This window comes from Petaurus breviceps, unplaced genomic scaffold, assembly GCF_028583685.1.
Source record: "Petaurus breviceps papuanus isolate PSGF00001 unplaced genomic scaffold, PetGlider_PUasm1.0 90407, whole genome shotgun sequence".
Lineage (NCBI taxonomy): Eukaryota > Metazoa > Chordata > Mammalia > Diprotodontia > Petauridae > Petaurus > Petaurus breviceps.
The window spans coordinates 2,137,066-2,152,936 of NW_027187241.1; the positions used below are offsets into that span (position 1 = coordinate 2,137,066).

The 15,871-nt window shown below is 37.9% G+C and overlaps 1 protein-coding gene across 1 annotated transcript in view; it reads left to right on the plus strand.

Moving 5' to 3' along the window:
• ARHGEF33 (Rho guanine nucleotide exchange factor 33) overlaps positions 1–15,871 on the plus strand; it is a 63,003-nt gene that overhangs the window by 25,834 nt on the left and 21,298 nt on the right. Inside the window, exons 7-11 of the mRNA XM_069108580.1 lie at positions 666–890; positions 4,470–4,599; positions 6,259–6,391; positions 9,873–9,956; positions 12,605–12,688. Coding sequence (XP_068964681.1) covers positions 666–890; positions 4,470–4,599; positions 6,259–6,391; positions 9,873–9,956; positions 12,605–12,688 — 656 coding nt within the window. The remainder of the gene's footprint in view (positions 1–665; positions 891–4,469; positions 4,600–6,258; positions 6,392–9,872; positions 9,957–12,604; positions 12,689–15,871) is intronic.

Genomic DNA, 15,871 nt, shown 5'->3' on the forward strand with positions numbered 1-15,871 from the left:
TCTCTCTCTCTCTCTCTCTCTCTCTCTCTCTCTCTCTCTCTCTCTTCCCCTCGCTCCCCTCCTCCTCTTGTCTATCTGACAGCTTCTTCTTAGTCTTCTTTGCTGCATCACCACCATATCATGAATTCTTTGTGTTTACTCAAGGCTTTGTCTTTAATGCTTTTCTTTTTCCTCTATACTCTCTCATTCGGTGACCCAATAAGCTCTCATAGATTTAATTATCATCTCTATGAAGATGATTCTCAACTTTGTGTATTCAGCCTAGTCCCTTTCCTGAGCTTCAATTCCACATCTTAAATGACCTACTGAACATTTTGAAATTTTTAAAAAATTTATTAATTTATTTTTAGTTTTCAACATCACCTTCCATGAGATTTTGAGTAGCAGATTTTCTCCCCACCTCTCCCCTTCCCCATCCAATTATATGCCACAGCATATCATTTGACATAGGCTCTACATATATATTCCTATTGAACCTATTTTCATATTAGTCATGTGGTAAAGAAGAATTAGAACCAATGAGAGAAACCACAAGAAAGAAGGAACAAAAAAAGAAAAAAAGAGAGAGGGAGCAAATAATATGCTTCAATCTTCATTCAGACTCCATAGTTCTTTTTCTAGATGTGGACAGTATTTTCCATCGGGACGCATCTTATGTTTTTTAGGAGTGAATGCAGCAACTCCCGAGGCAGAAGAAAACCTCAAGTCCTGCCTATCTGCTGATGTTCAGACCAAGGGTCCCCTGACCTCTGGGCTGTGGAGACAGCCCAAGGACAGTAAGGAATGGAGTGAGGAGTATGGATCCAAGGATCACCCAGATAAACCGAAGGAAGCAGCCCAAGGCAGGCACAGCTCCTTAGAGAATGTATTATGTGAGACATCTTTATCTGGTAAGTCTCATGTGTGATGCTGGATGAAAAAATCTCAAATGGCAGCCTATACCCTGGCCACAATTCTAGATAAGGTTCAGACTTCTTGGACCCTAGGCACCTCAGGAGAACTGACCAACCCTGTCTGGCTTCTATTATTTGATACTGAAGAGGACCTTCTTGGACTTATAGCATATAGATGAGGGTAGTCTGTCATAATTCCCCCTCAAGCCCTGAGTGAGTTTTGCACTATTCTCTTAAACATTCATACCATATTATTCTATTATATTCAGCAACATTTATTGAGTTCCTGATATATTCATGACATTGCATTGGAGGCTAGAAACTTTTTTACTGAAAATAAATGTGATGAACAATAATCATACCTAGCTTGCATTTTCCAATTTGTGTTAATCTAGTGATTGATCACAAACTCCTACACAGTTATTCATCTCAATAGTGAATATCTACTATAATCTCCTGTTTTGCCCTACTAAGTAGCACTATGGATTTTGATGATAGCAATTCTCACAAGTACCTTTCTGAATTCCCTTTGAACTTGCCCCCATCCATTTGCTAAGCGAATTGTTTCTATGTTGTTGCTATCTGTTGTCAGCCTTCCTTGCCAGCTTCTCTTGTCTTGACAGATTAGTTTGATTTATATACTTCTTCAGTACTCAGGGAATCCATGATTTCATCATCAAGGTTATTCCTTCCACTGATGCAAATTGTAACCTTTTTATGATTTTGTAGATGGTCTTTGAGTGGCTATGGCTGAAAAAACTAATCATGACAGATATATAAGCAGTCCCTTCAGTTTCTTCATCTATAAAATGAGGAGGTTAAACTAGATGGCCTCTAAGGTTCTTTTTAAGTTTAAATATATTAGCCTATGATTCTGCAACCTAGACCATATTTGAAGTCTTTTTGTTTTGGGAGAACTTGACAATTCTGTACTTTGCAGACATAGAACCCAAGGTCATCTTCACACCATGATGAAATATCTGCATAGCACTTTGGTGGAAGATGTCCTAGTTCAAACTTAGCCTTCTTGATGTGGAACCATGTTTTCTTTCATGCTTCCTTATTCTTCATGCTGGTAGTACCATTGATGGGTTACCTTCCTTAAGCTATTAATAGAATTAATGAGTTGAAATGTACCTTTGAAATCATCTGCCCCAACAATACAATTTTACAGATGAAGGAATAGAATACAGAGGAGAGTGATTTGCTCATGGTTACATGACTAATGAATAGCAGAAGTAGAATGTGTGTCATATGGGTTCTGGCATAGTATATTATTATATTATACATTATTATAGTTAAAAGTATTATATAATTCCAGAGTAAGAGAAGTCGTACCTTCCTAAGAGAAGGTGTGGGGAAAAGGAGATAGTATTAACTTGTCTCTGAATTTATAAAAGAATTGAGGAGAAATATAGATAAGCTTATGAAAATTGAATAGGTATACTTTAAGGAAAGTTTATGTTGTCTTATTAAGAGGAAATATCAAAGAGAAAGAATAAAGCATCATTCTCTTGGGTATAAAAATTTTCTAAGGTAGCAGATATGCTGAAGTATATAAGCTTTAGGAAAGAAACTTGCTGGGAGATTAAAATGCACTATAGAAAAGAGGAGGGAGAAATAAGAAAGTAACAAGCATTGGGGTGGCTAGATGGCACAGTGAATAGAGCACCGGCTCTGGAGTCATGAGGACCTGAGTTCAAATCTAGCCTCAATCACTTAACACTTACTAGCCAAGTGACCTTGGGCAAGTCATTAATCCCAATTGCCCTACTTTCTCCCCTAATAAAAAAAAAACAAAAAAAGAAAGTAACAAGCATTTCAGTTCATAAGAAACTGGAATGCAATGAATATAAAGTTTATGAGTTTTCTTTGATGGCAAAAAAGCTCAAATATGTTTATATGTAAATATCTTTTAAAAAACAGAAAACATTTTTAACATTAAAATTATTCAGAACTATCTGTCTTGGATGATTTAGTTATTAATTTAACTATTTGGCTATTTCTACTAGATTGTGAAACCCTTGAGAATAATCTTTTTAAAACTGTTTTCTCTTTTTATTATGAACTTAACCAAAACTAACAAACATTTCAATAGACAAAGAACAGGAAAAAAGGATTGTATGTGAAACTGTGAACTTCTGTTATGAACAGTTTTTTTTTTAAGTTTATACTAAATTGAACACTGCAGTAACATAATTGCCCTGTTTTCCTTTCTGAACTTCCTTTGTTCTTTCCTGTATATTTAAAAATATTTTAATGATGTTTATTCTTTCTCCTTTTTTTTGCCTCATTATAACTACCCACCAACTTCCTTTCTTCTCAGCCCATAGAAATTTTCCCTTGTAACAAATATAATCAAGAAAAGCAAAGTATTCTATTGGCTATGACCGAAAATGTGCACCTCATTCTGTGTCTCCAGATCATCACCTCTCTGCCAAGGGGTGGATTATGTTTTCTTCATTGTGGTTTCCCCCTCAAGTCCTTTTTTTTTTTTTTTTGCAATTGGGGTTAAGTAACTTTCTCAAAGTTACATGGCCAGTTATTTCTGGGTGTGGTGCTAAGTATCTGAGCCCGGATTCGATCTCCAGGTCATCCCGACACTGGGGCAGGTGCTCTTACTCACTGAGCCACCTGGCCGCCCCTTCCCCCTCAAGTCCTACCAGAGTGTCTTCTACACAGCAGAAACTCCTTACATATTTGTTTTTGCTAAATTACACCAAAACGTTAAGGAAAAGTTTGCAAATATTGTGCTATTGCTTTAAAGATAACTGAGTAAATAAGTATCTTTAAGCTCTAAGGAATGATTTATTGGCTTAAAATAAAACTTTAACTTTTCTGTCATGGTTTCACACATAACAAACAGGGATACAACTCACTCAATTAAAGTAGGCATTTAATAAATGTTGGCTGAATTTTTAATCAGCAGTCACAGTGCAGATAAGAATCCACAGATGTTCCAAGACTCGCAATTAGCCACAGATTTTAGGTGTTATAGTCACTTCTATGATAGTTTCTAGTAAGTAGTAAAATTGGTTTCATTTCTCATCATCTTTTCCTTCTCCTGTTTCCTGTAGAGAAACGAAGAGAAGACACATGGTTCATATGTAGATGGTAGGAAGGGCTCCCTTTAAAGGTATAACAAGTGCATAACACAACTCTGAATAAATTGTCTTAAGCATAATCTGAAATTGTCTGCAACAGAATCACAGAATTAAAGACTGTTAGACCTAGGAAAAATGAAAGATAAATCATTTAATCCTATTCCTTCATTTCATAGATAAGGAAACTGAAAACTCTCATGAGATTGAGTAATTTGCCACAGGTCAAATGGCTGGTTAGTGGCAAATCTAATCTAGGACTAATTTCACTTGATATGAAAATGAATAGTTTTATAGTACTATGATAATAAAAAAGAATCAGGTTAATGGATACTCAATGCAAAATTTCTTGAATTCTTCTGTCAGTGCTGTAATTTTTATTATCTGAATTTTTCAGCAATAGACTAACCCCTAAATATCAAATTACAATGTTCTAATTTTTTTCCAACTGTTTTATTTGGGTTAATTTTTAAAGCCAAAAGACAAACTGTGGCTCTGGAGCTGCTTGAATCTGAACGAAAATATGTCATCAATATATCCCTGGTCCTGAAGATCAAAGCGACGTTCCAGGGATCTGATGGGAAGAGGAGTACCAAGGAGAGAAGGTATTCTTGTTGACTTTGTCTTTCAAGCACTGTAAGACTTAACTTGTCCTAATTATCTCTCCAAGTTGTGTAATTCTAGAGCAATGGACAATGGCAACATATGGTCTTGCCTGTAGCCTGCCTCAAAACCAGCCTTGCAATGGATAGACAAATCTAGTCTTCTGCATCTTTTTTCCATCTTGGCCTGTGTTGTGAACACAAAGGGAACAATCCATTGACCCCCAGTTGGCTGAGGATCATGCTGTTTTTTAAACTTGCAAACTACATGTCTATTGTAAGGTCAAGGTTATTTTTTTCTTCTTGGGATGTGGTGTGGCACTAGACAGCTATTTTGTGCCCTGTGATTGTTTTGTATAGGGAACACTGGGTGTGAAAATTCTCTCCAAAGCTGCTACTTAACAAAAAGCTGTTAGAACTCTGGCCTCAAATGTTTCTTATTGTATATTCCAATGGCATCATAGCAGTGGGAAGTAAGTGTGTGTTTGGGGTGGGAGGGTCCCTGTGCTCAGTAAGTGACTCATCACTGGCAAGTGAACCCAGAAGAACCAAGCTTCTGCTGCCACAACACAAACTATGGAAAAGTGTAACTCTTGGCTTGGCCCATGAATAGGAATTAGAGCTTTGTAAATCTTGAAAATGCCATACTTTAATTTTTGTCTTTACCCAAGAGCCAGCACAGCGTCTTACACTTAGTAGGACATAACAAACATTTGTTGAATTAAATAAATCATTGCAGACTGAAAGCTATGTCCTCGGATACAAACAGGTGTTGTCTATTAACTGGGCAGCAAGATAAATGTGTAGTCAGGGGTAGCTAATAGATGACCAGAGGCCCTATAACAGCATCCCATGGTACCTCCATGTACAGGGTGATAGGCCATAAAGTACCACTAGGTGTTACATGTTTAAACACTTTCTATTTACAGAGCCAGGATAATAATCTTCCCTGTTGCACTGAGGTTTTTTTTTTTTTAATGACTGGAGGTGAAATCCATATTAATGAGATTACAGATCCATTGAAGATAACCACGGCAGCAGACTAAGTGCCATGTCCCAGCCTTAGACTGTCAAGTGCCAGGATTTTAAGTTTGAGCCGTAACTGGTGATTTTTTTTTTTTAGTTTTAAGTTTGAGCCATAACTGGTGATTTTTTTTTTTTAGTTCACTCATGCCCCTATTTAGGTCTTTTATTTGAGCTCTTTAGGAGACAACATTTCTGGGGAACACTGTCGGAGCTAGCCTTTGGTGAAGGCTTCACGTACATTATCTCCTTTGAGTCTCACAAACAACCATATATGGAAGGTAGTACAGGTATTTCCCCTACTTTACAGATGAGAAAATCATGACACAGTGACTTTCTAGTAAGTATCAAAGGCAGGATTTGAACCTCCAATTTCAGGATTCTGTCCACTTTCATTTCACCTAAAGAAATGAGAAATTCTAAACATTTGTAAATGTTGCAAGCTTTAAGACCAAATAATATTCGTTCAGTAGTCTCTTTATGAAGGAGCCTTCCTACAGCTTCAGAAGTCTGTGACGGTTTGGGATCAGGGAATATTCCTTTCAGAACAGGGAATGGTTCATGCTTCTTATATTCCTATTAATTCTGTCCCATTCAGTACTTAGTTTGTATAATCATGTCTGGCTATCCTGTTTCCAGTCTTTTTCCAGGTTCCTTGAGGTACCTGGTCCAGCAACATTTGGATTTACTTCACGCACTGCAAGAAAGGGTCCTGAAATGGCCACGACAAGGAGTCTTGGGGGATTTATTCCTTAAATTGACAAATGATGAAGTAAGTTTGGTTATTGACCCTCACCATTACTGAACTGGAATATTTGGGTCACTAACTTTTATTAATTGTTTCACTTAGGCAACAGATAATTCGAATCATATAATCATAGTGGGAGATAGGACCCTAGAAACCACCCAAGCCCAACCATCTCATTTTACAGATGAGGAAACAGAAGTGACTATCATAAGGTTTCACAATTAGTTAGTAATGGAGTAGGGACGAAGACCCAAGTTTCCTGACTCCCAGTCTGGTATTATTTCCTTTTTTTTTTTTTTTTTTTTGCCTTTTGGAGGGCAATTGGGTTTAAGTAACTTGCCCAAGGTTACACAGCTAGTGTTTTTTTTTAATGTGTGTGTGTGTGTGTGTGTGTGTGTGTGTGTGTGTGTGTGTGATGTTAAATGTCTGAGGCCAGAACCGAACTCAGGTCCTCCTGACTCTGGGGCCAGCGCTTTACTCACTGTGCCACCTAGCCACCTGTCTGGTATTATTTCTGTTTTATCACTCTTCCACCATTTAATATGTATTGTTAATCTTATATCCCAGGGATCTTTAAAACTAGGTTTGAAGGCCATCCTGTTTAGTGGCTTCTGTTTTCCTCCTGAGAGGCAAGAGGCAAAATAAGATGACTTCTTGACATTCTTTTGATAGTCTACAGTTAAGCTACAAAATAGGGCAATAAGCCTGACTTCAATTACTGGCAAAATTCTAATATGTATTCTTTTAAAAATTTAAAAAAAAAATTTTTGGAGGGGGGAAGTCAAGGCAAATGGGTTAAGTGACTTGCCCAAGGTTGCACAGCTAGTTGAGTCAAGTGTCTGATGTCATATTTGAACTCAGTTCCTCCTGACTTCAGGGCTGGTTCTCTATTTATTGTGCCACCTACCTGCCCCTCCAATATGTATTCTTAAAGGGATGGTTCATCAATATCTAGAAAAGGAAGCAGTGATAATAGAGAATCAGTTTAGCTTTGTCAAGAAGCAGTAATACAAGATTACCCTTTTTTGTGTGTGCTAAATATATTTTACCTAGATTTTAGCAAAACTGTTCACAAAGTCTCATAATATTTTTGTAGGCGAGATGGAGACATATAGACTAGATAATTGCAGTTATGTGAATTCAGAACTGGTTGAATGGGCAGACTTAAACAGTAACAATTAATGGTTTGATCTCAGTGTGGAGGGCAGTCTCTGGTAGAGTACACTGGGGGGGGGGGGAGGGAGTCTAAGATTGATTCTCTATTTAACATTTTTTCAACGCCTTGGATAAAAGGCATAGATTGTATGTTGATCACACTTACAGGTGACACCAAGCTATAAGGGATAGCTAGATCTTGGATGACAGAGTTAGGATGCAAAAATATCTTGAAGAGCTAAAACAGTAGGCTGTAACCAATGAGATAAAGTTTAAAAGGAATAAATGTATAAACTCTTATGCTTGGGTTCAAATAAATCTTCTTTGTAAGTACAAGAAAGGAGAAACTTGTCCAGATAGCAGCACTAGGGACTTTAAGAAGCTAGAGGCTTTAGTAGTCTACAAAAGTGGTGCCAAACTCAAATAGAAACGGGGGCTATGAATCATCAATAAGGATCCCTATGAACTACATACTACATGTGGAAATATTGCACACACATAACCTATATCAAATTGCTTACTGTCTTAGCAAAGGGGAGAGAGGGAGAGAATTTGGAAATCAAAATTTTTAAAAATAAATATTAAAAATTGTTTTTACATGCAATTAGGAGAAAATAAAGTATTATTTTAAAAGAAAACCATATATAATTACTGTCTATGTTTTATTTTGTTTTGTAAAGTATTTCCCAATTATATTTTTATCTGGTTCAAGCTGCACTTGAAAGCATTGTTGGTTGCTATTTGATACTTCCCGTCTATGAGGTCAATATGAATCAGCAACATGATATATATGTAGTTAATGTCATCTTAGGTTGCATTAAGAAAGACCAAGTGTCCAGCACCGAGAAGGTGGTAATCCCACTATACTCTATCTTGGACATACTGCATCTGGAACTTATGAGCACTACATTTTAGGAAGGATAATGAAAAACTGGAGAAGAGGGCAACCAGTCTATGAACAACCTTGAACTAATGCTATTAAGAAAATTAGCAGAAGAAAGTGGAGATATTTAATCTGGTGAAAAGAAAACTGAAGAGAGGAGACTAGGAAAACTTTCTTCAATTATCTGAAGAGCTGTCCTGTGGAAGACAGATTAGAATTGTTCTGGTTGCACTGATAAATTTTGTTGTAGCTGATCCCAGAGATTAAAACTAGCAGCAATGTAGAAGGTGCAAAGAAACAAATTTAGACTTGGAGTAAAGAAATACTGCTTAACAAAGATGCTGTGTAAAAAGTAAAATGTAATAATAAATAAATCAAATAAATTTTTAAAAATTTAAAAAAAGAAGCAAAATATGCAGCCTCAGGAAGAAATGTCTTTCCCATCGCTGGAGGTCTTCAGGGAAAGAAAGGTTGGATGCCCTCTTGCCAGTCATATTGTCTAGTGAATCCTTGTTTAAATACAAATTGGACTAGATGAATGGCCTTTAAGTTCCTCTGACTTCTGAGAGTCTGAAAATTCTGCACATTAAAATTATGAGAACAGATCATAGGTGGCATTACAAGAGGAAACATTTCTCACTTATCTTCTGACAGCTCATTAGAACTGAAAGAATTTTCAAAACGAAATATGCTTTTCAGTCTATTAATTTTGACAACTTGAGTCAGCTCAGAAAGGATTTTTTCCCTGTTGGTCTATAGTTTTTTTTTAAACCTTAAAATAAAATGTTGTATTTTGTTTACAAATACTAAACATGGAATGATGGAAACAATTCTGGATTTGGAGTCAGAAGATCTGGGGTCAAATCACAATTTTGCTTTTTACTATCTATACATCCTTAGTAATGCCTTCTCTGGGCCTCATGAGGTTTTCTCATCTGTTAAATGGGAGGGTTAGATTAAATGATCTCTAAGGTCTCTTTTGGCTATCAGTCTATGACTGTAGGGAATACTATATTTAGAGTTTTAAAATGTATTTAAAGAAAAATTAAATAAAACCCAATTGTTTCACAAGAATGGGCAGTTAAGTGGCATAGTAGATAGAAAGCTGGGCCAGGAGTCAAGAAGACTCATCTTCCAGAGTTCAAATCCAGCCTCAGGTACTTACTAATTGTGTGACCCTGGGCAAGTCACTTAACTCTGTTTGCCTCAGTTCTTCATCTGTAAAATGAATGGAGAAGAAAATGGCAGACCAGTTCAGTATCTTTGCCAAGAAAACCCTAAATGGTGTCACAAAGAGCTGGACATAGCTGAAACAACTGAATAATAAAAATAAGAACATTTTAAAAGAATAAGTTGGAGAACCTGTAAAATGTTCTGACTTCCTTTGTAATGTGTGTTGCTATAAAAATACATGGTATAATCATTGATATTTCCCAATTCTTATACATTTTTTTGTTTATTTTTAAGAATAATTTCTTGGACTATTATGTTGCTTACCTGAGGGACTTGCCTGAATGCATTTCTCTGGTCCACGTTGTAGTGCTGAAAGAGGTGAGCTAGTAACTATCTATATGAAAATGATCCTACTGAACTATGAGTCAAAATTTGGCAACAACTCTGAGTTGTCTGGGGGAATGGGTGTGTGCTGGACCATTTACTCTTTTTCATTTAGATCCTGTTGGAGCCAGTGCCCTTTTCAAGACTCCTGGAGAACGCTGTGTCAGGGTTAAAAGGTGCTCCTTCAGGGATCAGGCCTTACACTCATTAGCACCATCCTCTAAACAATGGAGCTAATTATAGCCAACCTAATTATTCATAACTCTTCTAGATGCAACCTGCTGCCCTGTGGCCCTTCAAGCTCTCATTTCTGTATAAGGACATTTTGTTATTCTAGAACCTGCAGGGCACACCATAGCCATTTGACTCTTTTGGTTAACAGCAATTGCAAATTGAAAGTACCACTGTTTCAGTGAAACTTTTCCTGCAAATAATAGATACTCAATAAATATTACATTGGTTCAAATACAAGCTACTCCCCTACCCACCCTCCCAAGTTTGGATTGTATAAAACCTGACTGTGGTCTATATTCAGTAGTAACTAGGTGGCATAATGGATAGAGGGTTGTATTTGGAGCCAGGAAAGATCCGAGTTCAGATCCTGAGAGGAAAATGGGACTAATAGCAATGACTTCACAGGGCTTGTGTGAAGATCTAATGCGATTATACACGCAAAAGGTTTTGCAAACTTTCAAATGCTATATCAATGTTAGCTACCACATGCTGTTTTCTTTTCAAAGAGATAACGTTTTAGAGGTGTGCCTTCATTTGGTGATAGACTGTATTTGGATCAATATGGTTTCATAGGTTACCAAAGGCAATGAATTCATCCCCAATGGTCAAATTACAGGTGATGAACCTTTTAGAGCCTAGCTATGCTGGTCCTCATTTAGCAGACCCAGGCTGCTGGGAAAAAGAAATGAAATCTTTCTAGCTTGGTAGACTTTGATAGAGTTTGTGAGCTACTGAAATAACAGTTAACCCAGTGTCTCCTCCATGCTACATTGAGGCATCAGGGCTGGACCCATGTGGTACATTCTCTAATTTCTCCAGCTCATAGATTCATAGAATATGGAAGAACCATAGCAACCTTTTTTTTTTTTTTTTTGCATGGCCACTTTTGTGTTAAATGTCTGAGGCTGGATTTGAACTCAGGTCCTCCTGACTCCAACTCCAGGGCCGGTACTCTATTCACTGTGCCACCTAGTCGCCCCTCATAGCAACCTTTAACTGCTATATTTTGCTAGTGTGGGAACTGAGGTCCAGAGAAGTTAAATAAAGTGTCCAAAGTTACCTAGGTGGTAAGTTAACTAGGACTAAAAGAAAAAAAACATGAAATTAAGCCCTTCAGCATTGATGTTAAATCAACTAGCCATGTGAACAGAAGGTGAGAGACAGACGGCAAAGAGCCAGACTCACTTCACAAAGAAAAGGAGGACAATTTCCGGGCTATTAAACAGAATTTCTGTCAGTGTCGGCCCACTGTTTACCCTTTGGGAGTAGACTGACCCTAGGATAATACAAACAAATCCACTAGCAGAAAAGAGAAATGACTATTACTCAGAACACATCCAATGGTCTTCACAGAATAAATTCAGGTCTGTAGTTATTTTCATGAGCCTCTCTTGTTTGATCAGTTACCAACTCTTGTTGATTCTGTCTCCAAAACATTTTCTTCAATCTTTTCATATTTTCTCCACTCATCCTGATGCCATCCTAGTTCAGGACCTTAGCACCTTGCACCTGCTTTCTAATTAATTTCCACACTTCCAATATCCTCCATTTCTAATATATTTTCCACATAGCTTCCAGGTTAACATTCCTTATACACAGGTCTGACCATGTCATGTCAGTCCCTGACTCAAGATTCAGTATGGGCTACCGTAGCAGCTCCTCAGCCTGATGTGGCATGTCCTCCCCAGGATGGATCCCAGCCAGGCCTAGGATGTGCTCCTTCCTCATACTTGACGCAGAATCCGTAGATTCAGACCAGGGGCCGGCTCCTGGAAGAATTCTCTCTTGATCCCCTTAGTGGTTAATGTTCTCTTCCTTCTCAGATATCATTTCAATGTGTTATTGTGTATATTATTATTATTTGTGTATACGCTATGTCTCCCAAATAGAATATAAGCTCTTTGAGAGTAAAAACTGTTTCCTTGTTGTGTTGTTTTCTGTCTCAGTCTTCCTAGAGCCTGCCACAATGCCTTATATAGCAGGTGCTTAATCAATGTTTGTAAGTACCGACTACTGCTTACCCTACCAGGCGGTAAGCAATAGGAAGTGTATGACACCATCCTGCTTGGCAAATAGTAATCACTGAAAGGCTTTTAAAAAAAAATCATTTTCATTCATTCGTAAGGCACTCCTGATCCTGAGTAATCCTGCCTGGATTAATGTGGAACTATAATACAGAGGGAAAAAATGCTGTGTGTCCTAACTACCCAACTGGTTCAGCTAAGCTGGGCCTCAGTTTTCTCCTTTGTAAAATGAGGTGACCTCTGGGGTACCTTCCAGGACTGACATTCTCTGTGGGACCCTTTGTGTTTTGCTGCTTCCTAAAGGAATGATGGTAATTTTCATTACTGATGATACTAGGCCCTTGAAGAAAGCTGAGTAGTAACTCGACTTTTCTTTGAATTCAGGCTGAAGAAGAGATTAAATCTGACCTATACACGCTGTTTTTTCACATAGTCCAGAGGATTCCTGAATACCTTATTCATCTGCAGGTAGGTATGGCTGGACAAGCTTGATGACTTTAAATTCTCCATACTAAAGGCATCATGTAAATTTAAGGGAATAGATACTATTAATAAAGTGACAGTGGTTTGGAATTCAATATTGCTGTACCTTGGACCTCTTTACATAGAGGAAACCTGGATTCATTTAAGTACTCTTTTGGCCTGCATAGGTCGAACTTGTAGCCATGGGAACAAGTTGTGTTTGATTTTTTCTGACCCAGTTTGGGGTTTTCTTGGTGAAGATACTGGAGTGGTTTGCCATTTTCTTCCCTAGCTCATCTGTAAAAGACTGGGAAACTGAGGCAGACTGGGGTAAGTGACTTGCCCTGGGTCACACAGTTAAGAAGTACCTGAGGCTGAATTTGAACACAGGTCCTCCTGACAACAGGCCCAGCCCTGTATTCATTGTGTCATTTAGCTGCCCCCTTGTAGTATATAGCATAGCATAAATTATTTCCATCCCAGAAATACAGGATTTCACATTCACTAAGGCTTACTAATGCCCTCTCCTATCTCCATGATGCTCCCTGGCATCCCTCCTGCCTTTGCCTTTTTTCCCTTGATGTCACCTTGGAAATACAGATGACATGTTAAGGCCAGAAGATGACCCAGAAAAAAGGAACTCGGAAATGCATAAATATATGTATATATGATATATGTATATAATATATGTATTATAATAACATATTTTATCTTTTTTTCATTTTTATCTTTTAATACCATAATAATTCAAACTTCTTCTCTCGTACGAAGAGAGGGTCAAAAACTTTTACATAGATTTTCCAGATCACGAGGGTACTCTACCCCTTGTGATGTGGAAGGGATAACTGTACTATCTCAATTGTTGTTTCCCATCATTATAATATCATTGGCATGCATTGGCAGAGACCTGATACTTCCTAGTTTTAGGGAGCAGATTCCACTTTCACTTTGGCAAGAGTTTTTACTGTTTTCACATCAGGTGCCTTACCTGGCTAAGCCCCAGCCTGGTTTGGCATTCATGGTGACCTTTGGTGCCTCCTGTTTGCTGGTCTTTGTGGTCCTGTCTCCTCCTATACATCTTGAGATGAAGTGGTTGGGGAAAAGTACTGAAGTTATAAATTCCTAAATAACAATGCTGGAATGATCAAGGTTATTTCTTAAAATAGCTAGGTGTAGTGGTGACCACACTGGCATACCCGGGATGGCTGCTAGCACAGGTTCTTAGATCTGCTTTGCTAGGGAAGAGAGCTGTTTGAGGAGTCAACAATCTTTTTAAATTACATTCACTAGTTCAGGGGAAAAGTAAGCACCCTGAACTTCAGAGAAAATACAAACAGAGAAAATATAAGCGGAAATATAAAAACCAACAGACAGGGCTCTGACTGCCTGAGTCGACTGTACACTTTACATACATCCCTGGATCCAAGAGAGTCTTTACATCTGAACAGTTGGTGAACTCTGAACATAGGGCCATTCAGAATCTCGACCAGGGAATCACCAGATCCTTCTCATAAGCAAGCCCCCAAAACAAAATACCAACTCAGAGTATATCTATATCTATCTCTATCTCTATCTATAGATAGAGATAGAGATAGAGATAGATAGATATATAAGTATATATGTATATACTTGTATATATATGTATATATTTATACACACAAACTTCTCAGAGTCAGAAGGCATCACAACCCTCCTGACTCAGTGCCTAATTAGAAATTAGCAAAAGGTGTGAAAGCTTTCCTAAAAAAAGCCTCCCCTAAGCAATCTTCCCTTAATGGACTCCACCTGAGGCCTATTAATGGGAGGGGAAAGATCTTAAATCTCATTAACAGTACACTAGGTCTCCATCACTGAGAATAACAAATCCCATGAAATGGTGGCCAGTATTCAAAGCCATAATTATGGAAATTGTGATCATTGGTTCCAATCTATTGAAAATGTACAGTTCAGGTTTGAACAATGTGACCACTTCACAGGATTCAGTATTTGCTCCAATTGGGACCTGGCTGGAATACATCCTTGGGCCTCAGTCTGCTATCACCTCTCTCCTCCTCTCCAGATTCCTACCATATTCAAAGTCCTTTCAACCCAGGGGTTCCTAACGTTTTTGTGACATAGACCCCTTTGATGGTCTGCTGAAGCCTATGGATCCCTTCTCAGAATAATGTTTTAAATGCATAAAATTACAAAGGATATCAATTATATTGAGAAAGTTATCAAAATATTAAAAAAAATAGTTCATGGACCCCAGGTTAAGAAACCTATTCACCTTGGCTACAATCATATGTACTGTTTTAACCCCTCATACTACCATTTCTTCTCCCTTCTCCCCTCCACTCCTTGCCAAATTTAAATCCTTACTTCTAAGTAAAATTTATCTCATTACACTTTAAAAAATTTTATATTTAATTCAAGTACTCTACTCCTCTTCCTTCCTTACCTACCTCAAGGATCATAGGTAGCATTGGCTTACACAATTATGTAGGAACCTTTTTCTTAAGAGCTCCTGATCATAACAAGTAACCTCTGTACTATATGAATGAGCTCGAGGCTCCCAGGTCCCCATCATTATGTCCCCATCACCTTGAATTCCGGACCTCTCTAGCTATACTTCCATGGGCCTTGAAAACATCTGTGAAATCTGCCTTCTAATCATTCCAATCACCTTTTTTGGGGGGTATCCTTCCAAGAGTGATCATCAAGCATTTTAGATTGGCATTCCCAGTGTTTTGATCACTGACTAGGTGTGAAGAATCTGGTTTGCAAGGTTAGTCTATTATAGTTGCATATTATAGGAGGTAGTCCAGGACCCTGAACCCCAAAGCCTTGGGAATATCAATGCCCTATATCCCTGCTTTGTTTCCAAGCCAGTCCTTGAAGCCATCATTGTGGGAAACAACCCTCTATGGAGACAGTATCTGGCAATTGCTTCTGCAGGTTCCATAACCTCTACTGCCTCAGCAACAATAGCTACCCAGGAAAGAACATCAGCCCCACCAAAGTCTAATTTATCTAATCTATTAGATACTAATACTTCATACTATCTAATAGCTTAACATCAGAAACAGATGTGATTTTATCAGTGGAAATAACATGAAAAAAAGCATTAATATCGGCTTTGAGGCTGCACCCTAAGGGCCATGGGACCTATCCATCCTGCTTGTAGCCGAAATCCCTTTTATGAATCAT